This window comes from Dermochelys coriacea, chromosome 6 (genome assembly GCF_009764565.3).
Source record: "Dermochelys coriacea isolate rDerCor1 chromosome 6, rDerCor1.pri.v4, whole genome shotgun sequence".
Classification (NCBI taxonomy): domain Eukaryota; kingdom Metazoa; phylum Chordata; order Testudines; family Dermochelyidae; genus Dermochelys; species Dermochelys coriacea.
Genome location: NC_050073.1, coordinates 78,570,618 through 78,591,953, shown reverse-complemented (window position 1 = coordinate 78,591,953; position 21,336 = coordinate 78,570,618). Strand labels below are relative to the sequence as shown.

General features: G+C 39.3%; 1 protein-coding gene across 7 annotated transcripts in view; it reads left to right on the top strand.

Annotated features, from left to right (window-relative positions):
• STRN3 (striatin 3) overlaps positions 1-17,863 on the top strand; it is a 98,797-nt gene extending 80,934 nt beyond the window's left edge. For 6 of the 7 annotated variants that reach the window (XM_038404566.2, XM_038404565.2, XM_038404563.2 and 3 more), the window contains 6 exons: positions 7,037-7,158; positions 10,690-10,857; positions 11,360-11,500; positions 12,938-13,045; positions 16,000-16,086; positions 16,182-17,863. In XM_038404566.2, the coding sequence (XP_038260494.1) occupies positions 7,037-7,158; positions 10,690-10,857; positions 11,360-11,500; positions 12,938-13,045; positions 16,000-16,086; positions 16,182-16,351 (796 nt within the window). In that variant the 3' untranslated portion in view covers positions 16,352-17,863. Of the gene's footprint in view, positions 1-7,036; positions 7,159-10,689; positions 10,858-10,989; positions 11,326-11,359; positions 11,501-12,937; positions 13,046-15,999; positions 16,087-16,181 lie in introns of those variants that run through there. The other variant, XM_043516533.1, reaches the window with a different exon arrangement.
• The last annotated feature ends 3,473 nt before the right edge of the window (positions 17,864-21,336 follow it).

Sequence of the window (21,336 nt, the reverse complement as noted above, 5' to 3'; positions counted from 1 at the left end):
ACCCTTAACTTTTACACCTGTTTTATGCTCCTGGGGGAATTCACTAAGAATGGGAACTGTACACTAACAACAAAGAGAACTACTAAGCAGGCCCGCTGCTCCATTATGCTCTCCCTGAGGGGACATGTCTATTTCCAAACACCCTGAAGCCCTGACCCTCCATGACATGTGTGCCGCGATAGCAAGCCAGAGGAACAGAGTCTCTTGTTTGCTCACTTCTATGCCTGCTCAGCCCCCGCATGCCTTCCAGTGATGATTGACATCTCTGCCAACTGTTCAGGCTGCCAGGGAGAAGCAAGTTATTGCACTTTCAGCTTCCCTTTGCTTCCCCAAACAAGTCATTTTTCTGTGGGGAAACAGAGAAATCTGCAGATGACATGAATTCTGCCCCCGCACAGAATTGCCCCAGGAGTAACATTCTGAGGAACTCAGCAGATGAGATCTTGCAAATCTCTATAATATATCTCAGCAGTTCTCAAACTGTAGGTCGGGACTCTAGAGCAGGTCACAATCTCATTTTAATGGGGTTGCCAGGCTGGCGTTAGACTTGCTGGGGTCCAAAGCCGAAGCCCCAGGGCTTCAGCCGTGAGTGACAGGACTGGATAGTGAGGCTCAGGCTTCAGTCCCCCCTCCTGGGGTCATGTAGTAATTTTTGTTGCAAGAAGGAGCTCACAGTGCAGTGAAGTTTGAAAACCCCTGAATATCTGTACAGAAAGGTAGATGACATACTGTTATGGATAGTTGTCATTGTTTCCAGTATATGCCCTCTTCTGTGTTTTTTGTTTTGGCTTTTTGAAGAAGAAGAAAAAATTGGGGGGATTCCTAGATAGGTTGTGGATTTTATTTTTATTATTTTATGACAGTCAGTTACTCTTCAAAAGTGGGTATAATGGATGCGAACTTTTTTCTTTCTCAGAACAGTAAATGCAATAAACCTATTGCACTATTATAAATGTTATTGCCTAAACCAGGGGTCCCCAACACAGTGCCCACGAGAGCAATGGCTCCCACCGGGGCAGTTATGTGTGCCTGCAGGACACCGCGCTGCCGAAATGCTGCCACCAAAGAACCGCCTGCCAAAATGCTGCCGAGAAGCGTTGCTGTTTCTTGGCGGCATTTCGCCGGTGACACTTCTTGCCGCTGCCACTTCTCGGTGGCATTTCAGTGGCGGGGTGTCTGTCGCCCGCCACAGTCTTCTGGGAATAGGAATGTGCTATTCCCACAGAAAGGTTGGGGATCACTGGCCTAAACTGATGGACAAGATAATCGAAAATTAAAACTGAAACTACATTTGTGTTTGGGTCCTGCAGCATTTCTGTGTCTGAAATAATCTAGAGACTCTGTAGAGGGCTTCAGACTTGTCATAGCATTTTTTGACTCAAAAGTCACAGAAAAGTCATGATAAATGTAGTAGAAATCATGGGTTTAGATGTGTAAAATCATGGGTGCACTTTTTGAAACTGGGGGTCCCATGTAGGAGGGTCACATTCTGTCCCCAGGGGGAGGAGGTGTGTTATAGAGCAAGTTCACCTTGCACTCATCCCACAGTGGTGGCTCCTGTCTTATGGGGTTGGTCCAGCTCCCTGCTCCTGCCTTCATTTCTTGCCACAGTGTGCAGGCAGGGCCCTGCCCCCCCCCCTTTCCTGGCCCTGGAAGGATTGTAATAGATAAAGTTGATTCTTCCTCCCAGCATAATGGTGAGACAGGTGGGGACTCTGCCAAGCAGTGAAGTGAAGCTTCCTACCCCAGTGTCCCTGGTCTGTGTGGTGGTGGCAGCCAACACTTTCCCATATAGGATCGGAGAATCACAGAAATGTAGGGCTGGAAGGCTCCTTTGGAAGTCATCAAGTTCAGCCCCTTGAACTGAGGCAGCACCAAGTAAACCTAGAGCATCGTTACAGGTGTTTGTCCAACCTATACTTGAAAACCTCCATAGATGGGGATTCCACAAGCTCCCTTGGAAGCCTATTCCAGAACTTAACTACCCTTATAACTTGAAAGTTTTTCCTAATAGCTAACCTAAATCTCCCTTGCTGCAGATTACATCCATTACTAGTTGCCTTCAATGGATATGGAACACAATTTATCACCAAAGGGCAACAAAGGTGTGACAAGATTGACTGTCAACAGATGGCTTAGGCAGTGGTGCTATAAGGAGGGCTTTGGGATGTATGGCCACTGGGAAGCATTCACAGACAGAGGACAGTTCTCTCGGGATGGACTTCATCTGAGTAGGGAAGGAAATAGACTTCTAGGATCGAGGCTGGCACAACTGATAAAGAGAGCTTTAAACTAGGAATTAGGGGGAGATGGATGGGAGATGTCCAGGAAATCTCCACGCCAGATTTTAACATTGAGAGGGAAGAAGACGAAGTAAGAAAGGATATAGCTGTGGGTAGGAGAATGTATATAAGGAGTGAGGGCGGTGTGGATACTAGTCTAATAGGTTATACTGGCTGTAGAATGACTGTGCCTAATAGGGTACAAAATGTGAGCGAGGCCAAACAGCAAAAATTGAGATGTTTATACACGAATGCGAGGAGCCTAGGTAACAAAATGGAGGAACTAGAGCTACTGGTGCAGGAAGTGAAACCAGATATTATAGGGATAACAGAAACATGGTGGAATAGTAGTCATGACTGGACTACAGGTATTGAAGGGTATGTGCTGTTTAGGAAAGACAGAAACAAAGGTAAAGATGGTGGAGTAGCATTGTATATCAATGATGAGGTAGAATGTAAAGAATAAGAAGCGATGCAATGGATAAGACAGCGTCCGTCTGGGCAAAAATTACATTGGGGAAGAAAACTAGTAAAGCCTCTCCTACGATAGTGCTTGGGGTGTGCTATAGACCTCCGGGATCTAATTTGGATATGGATAGAGCCCTTTTTAATGTCTTTAATAAAATAAATACTAATGGAAACTGCGTGATCATGGGAGACTTTAACTTCCCAGATACAGACTGGAGGACCAGTGCTAGTAATAATAGGGCTCAGATTTTCCTAGATGCGACAGCTGATGGATTCCTTCATCAAGTAGTTGCTGAACCGACTAGAGGGGATGCCATTTTAGATTTAATTTTGGTGAGTAGCGAGGACCTCATAGAAGAAATGGTTGTAGGGGACAATCTTGGCTCAAGTGATCATGAGCTAATTCAGTTCAAACTAAATGGAAGGATTAACAAAAATAAATCTGCAACTAGGGTTTTTGATTTCAAAAGGGCTGACTTTCAAAAATTAAGGAAATTAGTTAGGGAAGTGGATTGGACTGAAGAATTTATGGATCTAAAGGTAGAGGAGGCCTGGGATTACTTTAAATCAAAACTGCAGAAGCTATCGGAAGCCTGTATCCCAAGAAAGGGGAAAAAATTCATAGGAAGGAGTTGTAGACCAAGATGAGCAAACATCTCAGAGAGGTGATTAAGAAGAAGCAGAAAGCATACAGGGAGTGGAAGATGGGAGGGATCAGCAAGGAAAGCTACCTAATTGAGGTCAGAACATGTAGGGATAAAGTGAGACAGGCTAAAAGTCGAGTAGAGTTGGACCTTGCAAAGGGAATTAAAACCAAAAGTAAAAAGTTCTATAGCCATATACATAAGAAGAAAACAAAGAAAGAAGAAGTGGGGCCGCTTAACACTGAGGATGGAGTGGAGGTTAAAGATAATCTAGGCATGGCCCAATATCTAAACAAATACTTTGCCTCAGTCTTTAATAAGGCTAAAGAGGATCTTGGGGATAATGGTAGCATGATAAATGGGAATGAGGATATGGAGGTAGATATTGCCATATCTGAGGTAGAAACAAAACTGAAACCGCTTAATGGGACTAAATCGGGGGGCCCAGATAATCTTCATCCAAGAATATTAAAGGAATTGGCACCTGAAATTGCAAGCCCATTAGCAAGAATTTTTAATGTATCTGTAAACTCAGGAGTAGTACCGAATGATTGGAGAATTGCTAGTATAGTTCCTATTTTTAAGAAAGGAAAAAAAAGTGATCCGGGTAACTACAGGCCAGTTAGTTTGACATCTGTAGTATGCAAGGTCCTGGAAAAAATTTTGAAGGACAAATTAGTTAAGGACATTGAAGTCAATGGTAAATGGGACAAAATACAACATGGTTTTACAAAAGGTAGATCGTGCCAAACCAACCTAATCTCCTTTTCTGAAAAAGTAACAGATTTTTTTAGATAAAGGAAATGCAGTGGATCTAATTTACCTAGATTTCAGTAAGGCATTTGATACCGTGGCTCATGGGGAATTATTAGTTAAATTGGAGAAGATGGGGATCAATATGAACATCAAAAGGTGGATAAGGAATTGGTTAAAGGGGAGACTGCAATGGGTCCTACTGAAAGGCGAACTGTCAGGTTGGAGGGAGGTTACCAGTGGAGTTCCTCAGGGATCGGTTTTGGGACCAATCTTATTTAATCTTTTTATTACTGACCTTGGCACAAAAAGTGGGAGTGTGCTAATAAAGTTTGCAGATGATACAAAGCTGGGAGGTATTGCCAATTCGGAGAAGGATCGGGATATTATACAGGAGGATCTGGATGACCTTGTAAACTGGAGTAATAGTAATAGGATGAAATTTAATAGTGAGAAGTGTAAGGTTATGCATTTAGGGATTAATAACAAGAATTTTAGTTATAAGTTGGGGACGCATCAATTAGAAGTAACAGAAGAGGAGAAGGACCTTGGAGTATTGGTTGATCATAGGATGACTATGAACTGCCAATGTGATATGGCTGTGAAAAAAGCTAATGCGGTTTTGGGATGCATCAGGAGAGGCATTTCCAGTAGGGATAAGGAGGTTTTAGTACCGTTATATAAGGCACTGGTGAGACCTCACCTAGAATACTGTGTGCAGTTCTGGTCTCCCATGTTTAAAAAGGATGAATTCAAACTGGAGCAGGTACAGAGAAGGGCTACTAGGATGATCTGAGGAATGGAAAACTTGTCTTATGAAAGGAGACTTAAGGAGCTTGGCTTGTTTAGCCTAACTAAAAGAAGGTTGAGGGGAGATATGATTGCTCTCTATAAATATATCAGAGGGATAAATATAGGAGAGGGAGAGGAATTATTTAATCTCAGCACCAATGTGGACACAAGAACAAATGGGTATAAACTGCCCACCAGGAAGTTTAGACTTGAAATCAGACGAAGGTTTTAACCATCGGAGGAGTGAAGTTTTGAAATAGCCTTCCAAGGGAAGCAGTGGGGGCAAAAGATCTATCTGGTTTTAAGATTCTACTCAATAAGTTTATGGAGGAGATGGTATGATGGGATAATGTGATTTTGGTAAGTAATTGATCTTTAAATATTCAGGGTAAATAGGCCAAATCCCCTGAGATGGGATATTAGATGGATGGGATTTGAGTTACCCAGGAAAGAATTTTCTGTAGTATCTGGCTGGTGAATCTCGCCCATATGCTCAGGGTTTAGCTGATTGCCATATTTGAGGTCAGGAAGGAATTTTCTTCCAGGGCAGAAGTCCAGCCTTCCTCTGTAGCATGGGGCATGGTTGACTTGAGGGAGACTTCTCTGCTCCTTGAAGTCTTTGAACCATGATTTAAGGACTTCAATAGCTCCGACATAGGCGAGGTTTTTCATAGGAGTGGTTGGGTGAGATTCTGTGGCCTGCGCTGTGCAGGAGGTCGGACTAGATGATCAGAATGGTCCCTTCTGACCTTAGTATCTATGAATCTATGAACCATCTTTATAACAGTCTTTAATATATTTGAAGACTGTTATCAAGTCCCTCCTCAGTCTTCTTTTCTCACAACTTAAACATGTCCCGGTTTTTTAACCTTTTCTCATAGGTCAGGTTTTCTAACCTTTTATCATTTCTGTTACTCTCCTTTCGACTCTTTCCAATTTGTCCACATCTTTCTTAGTGTAGTTCCCAAAACTGGACACAGTATGCCAGCCGAGGGCTCACCACTGCCGAGTAGACGGGAACAGTTATCTCCTGTGTCTCATTAATGACCCACCTGTTAATGCACCCCAAAATAATATTAGCAGTTTTTTGCAACTGCATCACATTGTTTACTTGTATTCAGTTTGTGATTCTCTATAACCTCCAGATTATTTTCAGAAGTACTGCCAAGTATCCAGTTATTCCCTGTTTTGTAGTTGTGCATTTCAATCAGTTGTGCCACCTACCTTATAGTAATTTCATCTAGACAACATTTCCTTAGTTTGCTTATTAGAATGTCATTTCGAACAGTGTCAAATGTCTCACTTAAATTAGAGTAGCAGCCGTGTTAGTCTGTATTCGCAAAAAGAAAAGGAGTACTTGTGGCACCTTTGAGACTAACAAATTTATTTGAGCATAAGCTTTCGTGAGCTGTAGCTCACGAAAGCTTATGCTCAAATAAATTTGTTAGTCTCAAAGGTGCCACAAGTACTCCTTTTCTTTTCACTTAAATTAAGATCTGTCACATCTACTGTTCCCCCATCTGCCAGGGCAGTAACCCTGTCAAAGAAGGAAATTAGTTTGGTTTGGCATGGTTTATTCTTGACACATCCATCCTGGCTATTTATTATAAACCTGTTATTCTTTGGGAGCTTGCAAATTAATTGTTTAATTTGTTCCAATATTTTATTTGGTATTGAAGTTAGGCTGACTGGTCAGTAATTCCCTGGGCTCTCTTTGTTCCTTTTTTTTTAAAAAGATTGGTATTATGCTTGCCCTTCTGCAGTCCTCTGGGACCTCACTCAGCCTCCACAGGTTCTTGAAGATAATTGCTAACAGTTCCAAGATTGCTTTAGCCTAGTTCCTTAAGTACCATAGGATGAATTTCATCTGGCCCTGTTGACTTGTATACATCTAAATATTCTTTAACCTGTTTCCCTCTTTTGGCTTTCATTCCTTCCCCCTTGTTGTTGTTAACCGAGTATCTGGTCTCCCTTAACCTTTTTAATGAAGACTGAAACAAAATAGACATTAACATTGCAGCTTTCTTGATGTCATCAGTTATTAGCTCTCTTCACCAGCTTCAACCACTTTTGTTGTTTTTTTGTTTTTTTCATCAGTGGACCTGTATTGTCATTGGCAATTAGTTCTAACGGAGAACAGTGTTTTAGTGGTGGCATTGATGCAACCATCCAGTGGTGGAACATGCCTAGCCCTAATGTGGATCCTTATGATACATATGGTAAGTGTCTTCTGAGAATGAAAGATTGTCAGCATGTAGACGTGGAAGAGACTTCTAATACTATTATTGTTTGATTCTAAAGTGGTTCTGAAAGCTCATTAAGAGCTTTTATTTAAAAAAAAAAAGGCACAGGTTATCTGAATTACTACAAACAAATCTTTATTAATGTGCTTTTGGGTATGTCTGTAAACAGGTCAAGTAAACAGAGCTAGATTACAACTGGCTCAGGTATCTTAGGTACTGGATCAGTGAAGCTGTAGTAATAGGTCACACTTCAGTGTGGGCTAGCTGGACAAGAGGTTCTGAGGCTTGCCTAGCCTGTGCTGAAGCACGCACTGCTGTAGCTTCACTGTTCTGGTATCCAAGGTAAGTAGATTAAAGCTAGCTCAGGTATGTCTACTTGAGCTGCACTCGTACTCAGTGATTACAATATAGATGTATCATTTGTGTTGTGTACTCTGAAGGTGGGATGTGTGCATATTGTACGTCAAATGTATAAGTATGACAAAGATATTATCTCATTCTCTGATCATTTTTAGTCCCCAGATAAAGCAGAGTACGGTACATATTTTAGCTTATTTTTGTTCTAAAGCTATTGATAGGCTTTCTGAGTTGGACAAGTGCTTAATATGTGTCTGTTTTCCACCTGTAAAATCAGGGTAATTCTTGCTCACTTTTTGTGTAGTGATTTCAGATCCTTGGATGGAAAGTGGTATCGAAGCACAGAACTTTTTAAACTATTTACTAAGTTCTCCCAAACCCGTCATTAAAATTATCAAGTGTACTTAAAGATCTATTTACCTTTCTTTCTTTCTTCCTTCCTTCCAGACAGCAGGAAATGTGCCTTTAATTTGTTTTGGTTTTGTTTCTTTTGTGGTGGTGGTGGTGTTGGTAAAAGCTACAGATGTGCTTTTTGTCATCTTACACAGGATTTGTGTAAAATCTAGAAGGTGCATTAAATTAAGTTGGAAATTAAAATACAAACCATTTTGATGAACAAGCATTTAAAATTATCTTGAGTGACTTTGTGATAGGATATTTTAAATATCATATAGAATAGAATATCAGGGTTGGAAGGGACTTCAGGAAGTCATCTAGTCCAACCCCCTGCTCAAAGCAGGACCAATCCCCAATTTTTGCCCCAGATCCCTAAATGGTCCCCTCAAGGATTGAACTCACAACCCTGGGTTTAGAAGGCCAATGCTCAAACCACAGACACCTGACACAGAGCCTGGTCTGTCGGATCAGTCTGTTTCCAGTGTTCCCCCTCTGAGTAGTCATCCTGCTGCAGTTCTAAGATTTTCAACTGAAAAGGGACATAACTTTAATTTTCTGAATTCTTAAAAGGAAAAGAAGGGAAAATCACTAGAGCCCTGCACAGATACACAAATGTGTATCTGCATCCGATCTGCAAAAATTATCTGCGGATGCAGATATCCGCAGATTTGCAGGGCTCTACACTAGGGGCTGAGCTGAGGCTCCGAGGCATCCGCCCTGCTGGACCCTGGTCAGGGAGACGCACGTGCAGCTGTGCGGACCCTCCACCTGCCCTCAGCCAGGTGGGGAGCCTTGGGGGCAGGGATATGGCCAGGACTGCTCTCAAACCTCTCCCCCCTGCAGCGCAGGCTGGTGGAGGGTCCACCGCAGCTCCCCAACTGTGCTCTGTTGGCCTGGGCTGGGGGAGACCTGTGGAGCTGCCCGGGGGCTGCTCTGGCCCCCTGCCCAGGGAAGGTGGCATATCTGCCACATCTGCCCGCCCAGCTCTTACAGTGGAAAGGCTGCGGGTCCAAGCTGCCCTCCCTCTCTGGCTGGAACTGGGTTGGGGAGAGATGTGCTGGCAGCTGTGGGGAGCTGCGCCAGACCTTTCACCTTCCCTGGGTGGGGGGCCCAAGCAGCCCTACACCCAGGGCAGGTGAATATCCCTTCTCCAGGTTATGCAGCTACAAGATCAATACTAATTTCTCCAGCTCCCTCATTCATGGTACCATCAGATTTATTGGTATCTGATCATCCAGAATCACCTCTACAGGCTCATGCTGACATTCCATTATTGATACTGTGTATACATGAATCATTGGTATAATCTATTGAACATCTGACTGCAAGATCTGGCACTCTCTTAATGAAACTCCTCAAGCCTAACTGGTGTGGAGCTCAGAAAAAAACTGGGTCCATCTGTGAGCAGCCCTATATTTAGGATGGAAGCATTGTTTTGGGAACCCTGAGTGAATTTTTCCAAAGGCTTGTCAGAAGGGTGCCAACTGGAGAGGCAGGTTTTGTTAGATCTTTCTAGCTTCTTTCTGAATTATGTTTTTCATTAAAAGATTACTGTATCCCTGCCCCTCACTTTGTTCCTTCCCTCCCTGTCCTTTTCTGCTCCCTCATAAATAAATAAATAACGTCGCAGGGCCAGACATGCCCAAAGCCTGATATGAAGGAAGTATAAAAATATATTGGAGAGAGAGGGGAAGAGGAAGGAAGGACATGTTTTCTTGGTGCCACTCACCCCAAAGCAGAAAGGAAGCCTCCAAGAGTTCTTTCATGTCTTTTTTTGATGAAGAGACTGGCACAGGAATCCTAGAGCTGTCAGGTTTGTGAAAAGGGAGAGCTTGGGAAAACCAGCTGCTAGAGCTCCGATCTTCTCTTCTCCCTCTCTCCCAGCTACAAACAAGGCCCATTTCAGCTTCTCTGCTCCCTATAACTAGCCATCCCTTTGAAGCATCACAGGAGCAGAGAAGAGCATCAGGCTGTGTCTGGCCAGCCTCTTCAGTCATCTTAAAAAAGAAAAATGTCCTAACTTATATTCATTTAATTCCATTTTACTCATTTGTCATTGTGAACAGCTGAGGTGCCTTCAGCCATGGAAATTAATTTTAATGATACTATTGATTAAAGATGAAAGTGCCTGCTATCCAGATCAATGAGTTACTGCTACCTAACTTTTCATTTGGTTGGCTCTGTAACTATGGAACTATTATTAAAATAGTAATTCTTTTTGTACATCAGAGTTCCAGGTGAATCGTATCATTATTACAGATGTTATGAAAATGATTATTATTAATATGCTTTCAATAAAGGACATGCGTGAAAACATTTACATTGATTTGTCTAAAATATTCATTGTACTAGCCCATTTTATTTTATAGAACAGGACTGAGATTGAAATTAGGTTTCCAACCTCATCTGCTGACTGACAACTAAATTAACAGAGACAATGTATGAAATTACAAGTGTCTGCTTTGGACCAATTTTAGTTTTTCATTGCAGTTTAGTTCAGAATTCTGTAATCTCCCTTTTATTTTGGGGTGGGTGGTTTTTTTTGGTTACTGGTTAGATTTTCTCTTACGGATTTCTACAGGATGCTACATGGTTATATCATCTATATTCTATTAATCACTGTCACTGGAAAATACCAACTGGTTTTTGAGTTTACTATAGGAATTATTTTGTACCTAGGTAAAAACAGAGTTGTTTAGTATTTCTCATCTTCAGTAAAAAGCTTTAACTTTTGAATTTTTTTTTCCTTTCCAGAGCCAAACGTTCTAGCTGGCACATTAATTGCTCATACAGATGCAGTCTGGGGTCTTGCTTATAGTGGTATAAAGAATCATTTACTATCTTGCTCAGCAGATGGCACTATTAGATTATGGAATCCACCAGAAAAATTGCCCTGCATTTGCACTTACAATGGAGAAAAGGGTGAGTATGATGTTTGCGTTTTTGGTGGGTTTTTTTTTAAAGCATTTTTGTTTAAAAATTTGTGTGATAGGAAGGGGATAAGTTTGTTTCCTCAGTTTGCCCAAACCAAATATCAATTTGCAGTATTTCTAGTACTAAAGGAAAACTCCTGGAACTCCAAGGAAATGCAGCTGTGATGAACCTCTTAAGTGAAGCCTTCACTCCCTTCTACAGCCTGCCATCCTTCCTCTTCAGATGCTAGCTCTTTAAGTAGAATGAGTTCTGCACAAATCTTAGCTGGTTTTGGCAATATTACTTTTAAAAATGTCTTTATTGCTGATAATTAAAGTAGCTTTATTTCTTTTTGCAGCATTTTGTAAAAACCTCTAAAAGTTTCTTTGGTAATTACTGTAGAAGAAAAATAGGAAAGATCATTTAAACCTTCTTAAGCCTTTAAGGTAACTGAAGGGTTTATTTCCCTATCTAATCTTTTTTTTTTTTTTTTTTTTTTCCCCCTCCTTAGAGCATGGAATACCTACATCAGTTGACTTTATCGGTTGTGATCCTGCTCATATGGTCACATCTTTTAGCACTGGCAGCACAGTCATTTATGATTTAGAAACATCCCAATCACTGGTGATGCTCTCATCACAGATAGACTCTGGTAAGCTAATATGAATTAGTTTTGTCTCATATATGCAGTTTAGATGTGTGCTCTTTCAAAAGCTTCAAGAGCTTTGTTCCTCTTTTTTTCTGTATTGCACAATTTCACATTTTAATTCTATTCTGACTTTTTCTTATTCTTTGATTGTCATGTGGAGATGTCAAATCATAGAAATAGGGGAGTAAATGAGGAAAAGTAACTTTCTTGGCAAAGGAAAAAAATTTCATCTTTGTAAAAAAGGGTTTGAGAGAATCTGGAACGATCTGAAGGATAAGGATGGCGATAATTCAGAAAGGGTTACAGAGATGCTGAAAGTGACAGAACCTTGCCAAAAAACTAAAAATATAGCTAGTCTTTCAAGAACCAGTTCCCTGAATTAAATATGAAGGAACAGAGTTATAACTACATAGGCATTATGCATGAATATGTTAAGTGCAGGCAATATGGTTCTAACACAAGAGAGAGTGTAGAATTCTGAATGTAGTGTACAGAATCTGTATGTCTTAATTGCTCACTCTCTCTGCCCTCTGGACCAGGAGGTTGAGCACCAGGATCATATCCAGTGCTGAGTGCAGTATAACATCAGTGATGCCCTGTCGTAGGTGCCGGCATTTAAACCCCTTCTCAGTAAAATAAGGTTGAAAATCTAGTGTCATGAGAGGGCAATGTGCTGCTTTTCATATGTAACAGCTCAGTTTGTCTAGTCTTTGCCCTGACAGTATTTAATGGCTAGTATTAAGCACTTTTTGAGACAGCTAGATTATGAAAGAAACTATAGAGAACCATAGTCTATGTAATATTGGCCTTGATACTAAGATAGAAGCCCATATAAAGGGAGGAACATATCTCTTTGGTTGAGGATAAAAATTTAAATAGCTAAACATCAAAAAGGAAATCCAAAACTTCAGAGAAGTATCCTTTCACAAGGCAAATGATACACCAATATATAGAATAGACTATTTTAAAGACATTGTATGTACCATTAAGTAATTTAAGTAGAAATAAGACATTTGTGTAGTGCATAGGAAAAGAGAATCTAGTTAGTAGGTTAGGAGTCATAACTTGTCTTTTTCGTGACCCTCTCCTCTCCCCCACCCCCATTACTACTACCATGAAATGCAAACCTAATCTCTTCACCCTCTCTAAAGTATCTTTCATACATATAGCCCAATCACATAATACACTGATTAGAGTGCATGTGGATTAGTACCTGCTCTGGAAAGCCAGAGCATATCGCATGTATTTCTATCTTTCATTACATATTTTGTTCTAAAATGTCTCAGTAATTTTCCTGACACTTGAAGTTCCATCTAATATGCTATTGGTTCACTGGTTATTTTTAAATATGGTGTTCTCGTGGGCAATATTATTATTTGCTGACTGTATTTTTATTATTTGTCCATCAAATATTTTAGCTATAACTTTCTATCTTTTCAGGTTTGCAGTCAAGTAATCATATTAACAGGGTAGTAAGTCATCCTACACTTCCTGTAACAATTACAGCTCATGAAGATAGACACATCAAGTTTTTTGACAATAAAACGGGTAAGGATACTAAAAACGTAGTGCATTAAGCTGAGTAATGTTTAAAATAAATCTGGGTGGGTATCGGAGGGTCCTACCACACACTACTTGTTGCAGAATCATAGCATAAATTTTGTGTTCCACTGTTACATGTTAGTATAAAAGGAACATTCCCCTTACAGTAGGAAAATATCACTTTTCCCATATTGTCTTCATAACCTTCATCAGATAATCCTGCCTATACTTACTTTGGTATAAGTGAAACATCATATTTTGCATTTTAGTCATATCTTGTTAAATCCATAACTGACTGAAAATCTGAGGCCTTGTTAAAGGATTAGTTCTCAACTGAAATGTGTGTGGGGATGGGGGGAAATGAGCAAAATATTTGCATACTCCTCCATAGGGCTAAGATTTAGTCATGGGTATTTTTAATAAAAGTCCTGGACAGGTCATGGGCAATAAACAAAAATTCACGGCCCGTGACCTGTCCATGACTTATACTATAAATACCCCCGACTAAACAATAGGTGCTCTAAGGGCCCCAGGGCACTGCTGCTGCTCAGGTGGTGGAGGTTGGGGTAGGCTCCAGAGTGGAGGACGGCCCAGGGCACCACGGCAACTCGGGGATGGAGGGCAACCTGGGGTCTTTTTGGTTCACAGGCAAGCCAGTTAGCTTCCAGATTAGCCACTCCTGTGTCCCAGTCAGTCCCCTTACATTTCTCTCTTGGGGCTTCTAACTGTGCTTCAGCTTGCAGCAGAGCCAAACAGCTCTCCTTGCAGATAGGCCTGAGCAACATGATTCAAGATTCCCATGGGCTTGTCACCAATTCTGAGGCTGTGTGAAGGAGTAGTTAGGCTCTCTCAATTATTTACAAGGGACCTATCACTTTAGCCAGTGAGTGCCAGTACTAAGTCATCAGGGGAAGGCTGTTTTTTCTTTGTTGTTTTTGGGGAATATGATGAATTCCCTTTCTGTACTAGCTTCTCAGGGAGTGCTTTACTACTTTTCACTGAACCTTGGCAGCTGCTTCTAAAAGCCAGTCTTTCTTGACCAAAAATGTCCCTTATTAAATATCACAAATCCACATTTCAATAAAGTAACTTCTCCTTTCATAAACCAGTAGATATCAGCCTAGACCTACCCAAACTCTTTCCAAGTATGGTTGAAATGCAGTGGAGAGCCCAGGATTGCATTAGGAAGCTACATCTGAGGTAGTAAGAGAATATTTTCCCTTTGCCATCATGGGCTTTGATTTACTACGGGTAATTTGTCCTCTACATCATTCTGAAGTACTACTTTATAGAGTGCCTCCCCATTCCCTTTGCCTTATTCTTTCCCATACCCTGCCTCTCCCCAAAAATTAAACCTGTCATCTATTTCTCTCCTGTCATCTGTTTCTCTCCTGTTAAAGATCAAGGTCATTACCTACAGACCTGTTGGAACAAGAAGTAATTTATTGTGGCCAAGGAGTTGTGATTGGGGCTGCTAGAGGCCCATTTTAGACTTAATGACTTATCTGTTTTACAAGCTGGAAACTCTATAAAAGGAGATGAGATGAGAGAATGGATAGAAAAATGTAGAGACAGCAACTGTGCTAGGGTATGTCACAAGATGTTCCTATACTGCAACAAAAAGATTGAGAATCGCTGTCTCCCCCACGTACTCAGCGTCTAACTGTTTGCCATATTTGGGGTCAGGAAGGAGTTGTTCCCCGGGTCAGATTGGTAGAGACTTGGGGTTTTTTTTGCCTTTCTCTGCAGCTTGGGGCCTGGGTCACTTACTTGTTTGAACTAGAATAAATGGTGGATACTCTAACTTGAAATCTTCTAATCAAGATTTGAGAACTTCGGTAACTCAGCCAGAGGTTACAGGCCTATTGCGGGAGTGGGTTGGTGAAGTTCTATGGCCTGCAATGTGCAGGAGGTCAGATGATCGTGATAGTCTCTTCTGGCCTTAGTCTAATGAATTTGAGTTTATTAGAGTACTAGCTTTCTGTTCTTTAAAGCATCTGTCTGCTCTTCCACATTGTCCACCACATATTTATAAAACTTAATGTATATGTGAAGATGTATGTATTTGGGTTTAAATAAACATGTTCCAAATGGTTATACCAAGCTTTTGATATCTTTGCCATTATTTTAAAAACAGAGTGGTGCATTGCCTCCCTTTTGTTCCCATTACCCATACGTGTGTGTGTGTGTGTGTGTGTGTGTGTGTGTGTATATAACTACCAAAAAAAAAATCATAAATCAAAACATTCCCAAAAAAAACCAGCCCCTTATGCCTTCCAAATTCCCAGGGCTGATTCTCTCTGCCTTGAATTGGAAGCTGGAGACCTAGCGTAATGCCCCTCTATGTTTTCCTTGTGTTTTTGCTAGAATGTTCTCATTTGTGAAAAATTTGAACCACCTCTAATTACATCTTGTATATTTTGTTTTGCGGCAGTTGCAGTGACAACGAAAGTCATTTAATTCTAGCACACATACATGTATACAAGTTGTGGTCATGAAAGGTCATGGTGATCACATTGAAACTGAAATTCCTCAATCTTCCTCATCCTGCTCTTCAATGGGCCTCAGTGATGACTTGTGGACACGTGTAACAGTGTAGTTGTCACCATGTCCACTTAGTCTTTGGTGGTCTTGTTATGATTGCCAATGAAGGTGCTAAACATTTTAGAGATATGGTGTCTGTACTGTGAATATGCCTGAAAGTCACCCAAGACCACCCCCATGCTCTATATAGGCTGTGAAGCATCTTTCACATAGTTGTTAAAAAAAAATATATTAATAACAAGTAGTTAGAGTTTAAAGCTATATAAATGAATGTCAATTCCAGTATGGTTCTAACATATTTTATTTAAATCTATATTGTTGTTTGGTACCTCATATTAAATTGATTCTTTAATATAATTCTGTCAAAAAATATTAGGACAATTCCCAGGAATTGATACTTCTTATTTTTCTTTTAGGTAAAATGATCCATTCTATGGTTGCTCACTTGGATGCTGTCACAAGTCTAGCAGTAGATCCCAATGGAATCTATTTGATGTCTGGAAGTAAGTTTTAACTTTCTGTATTACCTACGTATTTTGCTTTAATAAAATTTAAAGATATGAAAACCTAACTTTTTGTATCTTTCTTTTTAACACAGGCCATGACTGTTCCATTAGATTATGGAATTTAGACAGCAAGACTTGTGTACAAGAAATAACAGCCCATAGGAAAAAGTTGGATGAGTCAATTTATGACGTAGCTTTTCATCCATCAAAAGCATATATAGCCAGTGCAGGAGCTGATGCCCTTGCCAAAGTATTTGTGTGACACAACAAAACAAACCTGCACCACACTAGCAGGTCTGCTTGGACAAGAAAAGAGGGAATGCATCACTGCCATCAATGAAACGGCTACCAATAGGACACTACATCTGATCTGCCTGGACGAAGGCTGTTTGTGGGGCAGGTTTAAGTTGGTGAAAAGTCACTGCATCTTGAATAATGTCAGGCTTATTAATTTAACTGTAATTACTGTATTTTTTTTAAAAAAAGAAAACCAGTATTTGTAGCCTGGACTGAATATGAACTGAGCATATGTCTGTTTCTTTAGGTGTCTTTAAGCAAACGTGGAGTCTGATCTTAAAAAAGACTTTTATTTTGGACTCTGTGTGCTGCCTTAGGGTTAGGAATGTGGTGCTCTTGTGGGGGAAAGTGAGCTCCAAGAGTAGCTTTCTTTTCATCTCTTAGTGATCTTCTGTTTATCAGTTGAATGCCACAGATCCCCTTTTAAACTTTTATTTTGCTTTAAAGAAAAGGAAATTTAACTTAAAATATTTTAGCATTAGTTGCACAAAATGTTTGGATAAAATTCTAGTTTTTATAAGTCTTTTTATATATTTAGCCTGTCACAACAGTGCTCAAGATTGTATTGATGATATTTTTTCTGCATTATAGAACCCTAAAACACAGAGATCTCACTGACCCGCTGCCGTGTAACCACAATCTTCCCTTCTTTTGCCTAATACAGCTCAGCTAAGTCCTTTCATTAAGGATGCTAATTCATCATCATCGCATAACTGTCTTCATAAATATAAAGACTGTAAAGAAGTATGTTTAAACGAAACACAGAGGGGTTGTAATACCCTCCCAGTGAACTCTTAAAAAAAATTAATCTTGGCATCCTATCACTATGTGATATTTTGTACATCTTACTGTATTTACAAGATTATTTATCAAGGATTACCCATCTTGCTCATGGCCTATTGTTATTTATTTCACTTTTTGTTGGTCTTTATATTCTTTTATGTAATGTGTTAAAGGGCCCTGTATATCTATTATGGCACTCTTTGAACAGTCTAAAATAGACTAAAAATGGGACATTTCATAGTTTTTAAAGTTACAATCCAAGATTTTTTTTTTCCGGTTAAGTATCTGGAGTGAAGTTGATTCCAGAAAAACAATCTTGTTTCAGAACTTTTGGAGTGAAAAATGTTTATTTGCGTTTCAAATAGAATACAGAAGTAGTTGAATCAAGATTCATAAATCTGCAGTGTTTGGGCTAGTTATTCCCTGCTTTTATTTTTTTCAAATGTGCTTCAGTTTATGGTGTAACTAAAGATTTTGTTTGTGTAATGCATGATTAAGACAATAAAGTATTTTTTCTAGTCTTCCACAAAACTTTTCTGATCAGTTTGCGGGTTTTGATGAGTTTTGTAAGGTTTCTGTTTTACAAACTATGAATCAGAAAATTTTTAAGTTTGTACCACGTAGCAAAAGTACAACAGTTGAAAAAATAATGTATATAAAATGCATATAATAAATATTAAATGGTGTACCTGTATGTTACTGTTGGCTACGTTATTTTGTGTTGCACAGTTTAAAGGTGACACTTTATTCTGCAAATTACTAAATTAAGAAATGTCTAAATTTTAGTGAAATTACATCTTTTCATGCTGTTTAAATAAACTGCATTGTTTTTGAAAACTGGTAATATTTGTTGGGATATAAACAAATTTTTAGTTTACCAGCAGCAACACCCCATATAAGAACATGTCTCCAAAGAGTGAAACTCGTACTGCATTTTTAATAGTTTTTCTGTCTGAGAATAACTTGAAAATGACTCTCGTACATTTTTAGAGCATTTTTGGAATTGTAATCGTCATGCTCTTCAGTTATTTCAAGAGATGAAATGATATGAACATGGGATTGGGGTCAAATAGATACCCAGGTTTTATTCCCAACTCTGTCAACTGTCTCATGATGAATAAGCTAAATTTTTGTGCCCCAGTTTCACTCTGTAAAATGAGGTCTACTCATGTTTATAAAGTTCATCCTCCAGTGAAGGAGGATGCACTGAAAGTGAAGAGTCTGCTTCTGTTAAAAGCAGACTAAAGCTGACATTGAGCCAATTTGCATGATAACTCTGTTTGCTGAAAACTTATTAGCTGAACGGAAATACAAAATGAACATTGCGTTTGGTCTGTAACTTTCTTTGTAATTATGCCTTGCCCAGATATAAATATGCTTTGAGGCCTTGGAAAATGTTCTTATAAGTGGTGACAGCTGTAGTTCCATGTGATCCATCCAATTTAGCAATAAGAAGGTAGATCTCTCCATCTCAAGTCAAGCAAATTGGATGAAAAACAAAAGGAAAACTGATGTGCTCATGGAAGGCACAAAACAGTAATCATTCTGAAATGAATTTTGTTTTTAGGAGCAATATGGTGCAGTAAGTTATATTGTGTAGAAATTGGAGAACTTTGCCCATTATCATCAAGGTGAGGCTTTCAGTAACTGCTTGTTTGGACACTAAGTTCCTTTTTAAAAAAAAATTAGCTAATTTGCACTTTTTTTTGTTCATTTCAGTCTAAAATGTTCAACTAATGAACAGTCAAGAGTGTGATTTGAATTTAATGGAAATAATTTCATGATCACCTTTTCTGAAGCTGAGCATTGTTTCTGGCAGCTTTTCCAGACTGCTGCATTTTAATGCTTAAATGAAATGTGATTGTTTATTAAACATTGCCATGCATAAGCATTTACCTCATTTTCTTTAATTGTATTAAAATTGAAATGGTAAAAAAAACTGTTTTTCTTAAGTTGAATCTCGTTGTTATGGTGTTTTTAGTGTCTTAACGTTATGTTGGATCAAATTATGTATCTTGGCTCCATTTACTGAATAATGACCTTACCTCTAGTATAGACTTTGTGTTGTTTAATTGATTGCAGTGCCTAATATTAAAAATGCTATCAGTTTATTTAAATTACAGAACAGTTTATGGCATTGTCGATGGAACAAGTTGACACTGTGTGTTGCAGTAGACACTAATTAAAAACAAAATCTAAAATAAAATAAATCCTCTCCGGTTTGAAATGGGTGTACCATAAAGGACTGACTTGCTGGCATTTCTGCATCAGATGTCTTTCCGCTCCTGTTTCAAAGAATACATCTATTTCCATTCTCTCAGCATGCCTGTGTGTTGCAAGATCACTTCCCATCTTGCTGCTCATTATAGGAACTGTGTTAAGTAGATGAATGGTCCAGATTGCCCAGTATCGTGTCCGAGAGGCCAATATCAAATGCTTTGAAATGTGTTTTTAAAAAAAAAACAAAAAAAACACCCCAATCAAGCAGTCAGCCACCTTCATTTGTAAAATCATAGGGGGAAATTTCTTCCTTGTTTAAGCTACTGATAATCATATGCTCGGTCAGGTGTGGGGATTGACTACTCTTGTCATTTTATCTTCATTGATGAACATGTGGTGGTCTTACAAAATATCTGGTTTTGGATCTTTTGAAGCTTATCTTTATCGCTATTATCTTTTTAAATATTTTTATTTTTCCTCAGTAATACTTTGTGGCACATGCAATTCCATAGGCTAACAATATGCTATGTAGAAAGTACTCCTTTATTCACAGTAGATCTGTTTACTTCAAAATTCATAGTGCTGTCTTGGCCTATCCATTTGTTTTAGGTACATTTCTAACAGCAGTTGGTTCCTAAACTGAGGTCCACGGAAAGCTGTCTGGTCACATTATTTTGGCTGCCTTCCTTATTTCCAGCTGTTGTATCACATAAAAGGCAGCTAAAAATAAATACTTCCCATGTAAACAATCTATGCAGTTTAATGGGGATGTTAAGTGTTTCCAGTTAGGAAAGGAGATTGTCCACTTGATAGTGAACTGGAGATAAAGTTCATCGGACAATCTTTCTCTAGTAATGTCTGATACAGCCTATGTAAATATGAACCTTATCATATTGTCTTTCTTTTTTTTTTCCCCACAATAAATTGAGTTTTTTACTCTCATCCAACATCATGCTCTATCATATACCCATGTAGCAAACTTCATAGCACAAACAGCCAAGGAAGAGCTGAGACAAGGTGATTACAATTAACACTGCTTCCAGATGAGGATGAATGGAGGTATATTTTCCATATTTTGTATCCTCTACTATTGATGCACAGTGAGTGCACTTCCTTGAGCTGAAACTAACTCAGAACATGCTGATAATGTATATGAATAGTTCAGATTTTTTTTAAACATAGATCACATTGGTATTTGCTTCACTGGCCACAGTGTGGCCCAAAGTAGGCATTTGGCCCCATCTAAATAATTGTCATCAGCAGATGTTCATATTGCTGATTTTTAAATCAGTAACAGCTCTTTACCCGTTCATCCTGTGTTTACCAGGATTCTGTAAAGTCCCTAAGATGGGCTTCACCCAAATCCCTCCAGATACAATTTGCACTCTCAATTATTTTATTTCTGGTTTTGATAAGGTGATTAGGGAATTAGGTAATTGTAACAAGTTTGGCTAATATAAAAATATGAGGAACAGCATTGTCTAGTCATGGCCAGGGCAAGAGGCTGTGCCTGACACTGACAGTTAATCTGATACCTTGGAGAAGTCACTTAATCTCCCTCTCAGTGCTTAACCTTAACTTCAGTGCTTTAGAATCTGCTGAAAGGCAGTAAGTTAAGTGTTCACTATTAATGTTTACTCTTACAGCAGTAGTAGTGTGGTTTGCCTCCAGTTAAAATTTCCTTATTTTTCTGTAACTATTTTAAACTAGTTTCCTTTGTATTGATAAATAATTCCTGGAAGAGAAACATTGTATAGTTGCATTGGTGGTGATAACCTTTCAGGCCTGTAACTCCTTTTCAGTCCCAGACCCTGATTATTAGTGTGCCCTCTCTCCACTGTGGGAATATGCATTGCACCTTGAATTTAGTATTGATAAGACTCCCTCTGTTAAGGCCAGATCCAACACTACATTCTAGCTACTTTTGAACTCTAGGACAACAAAAGC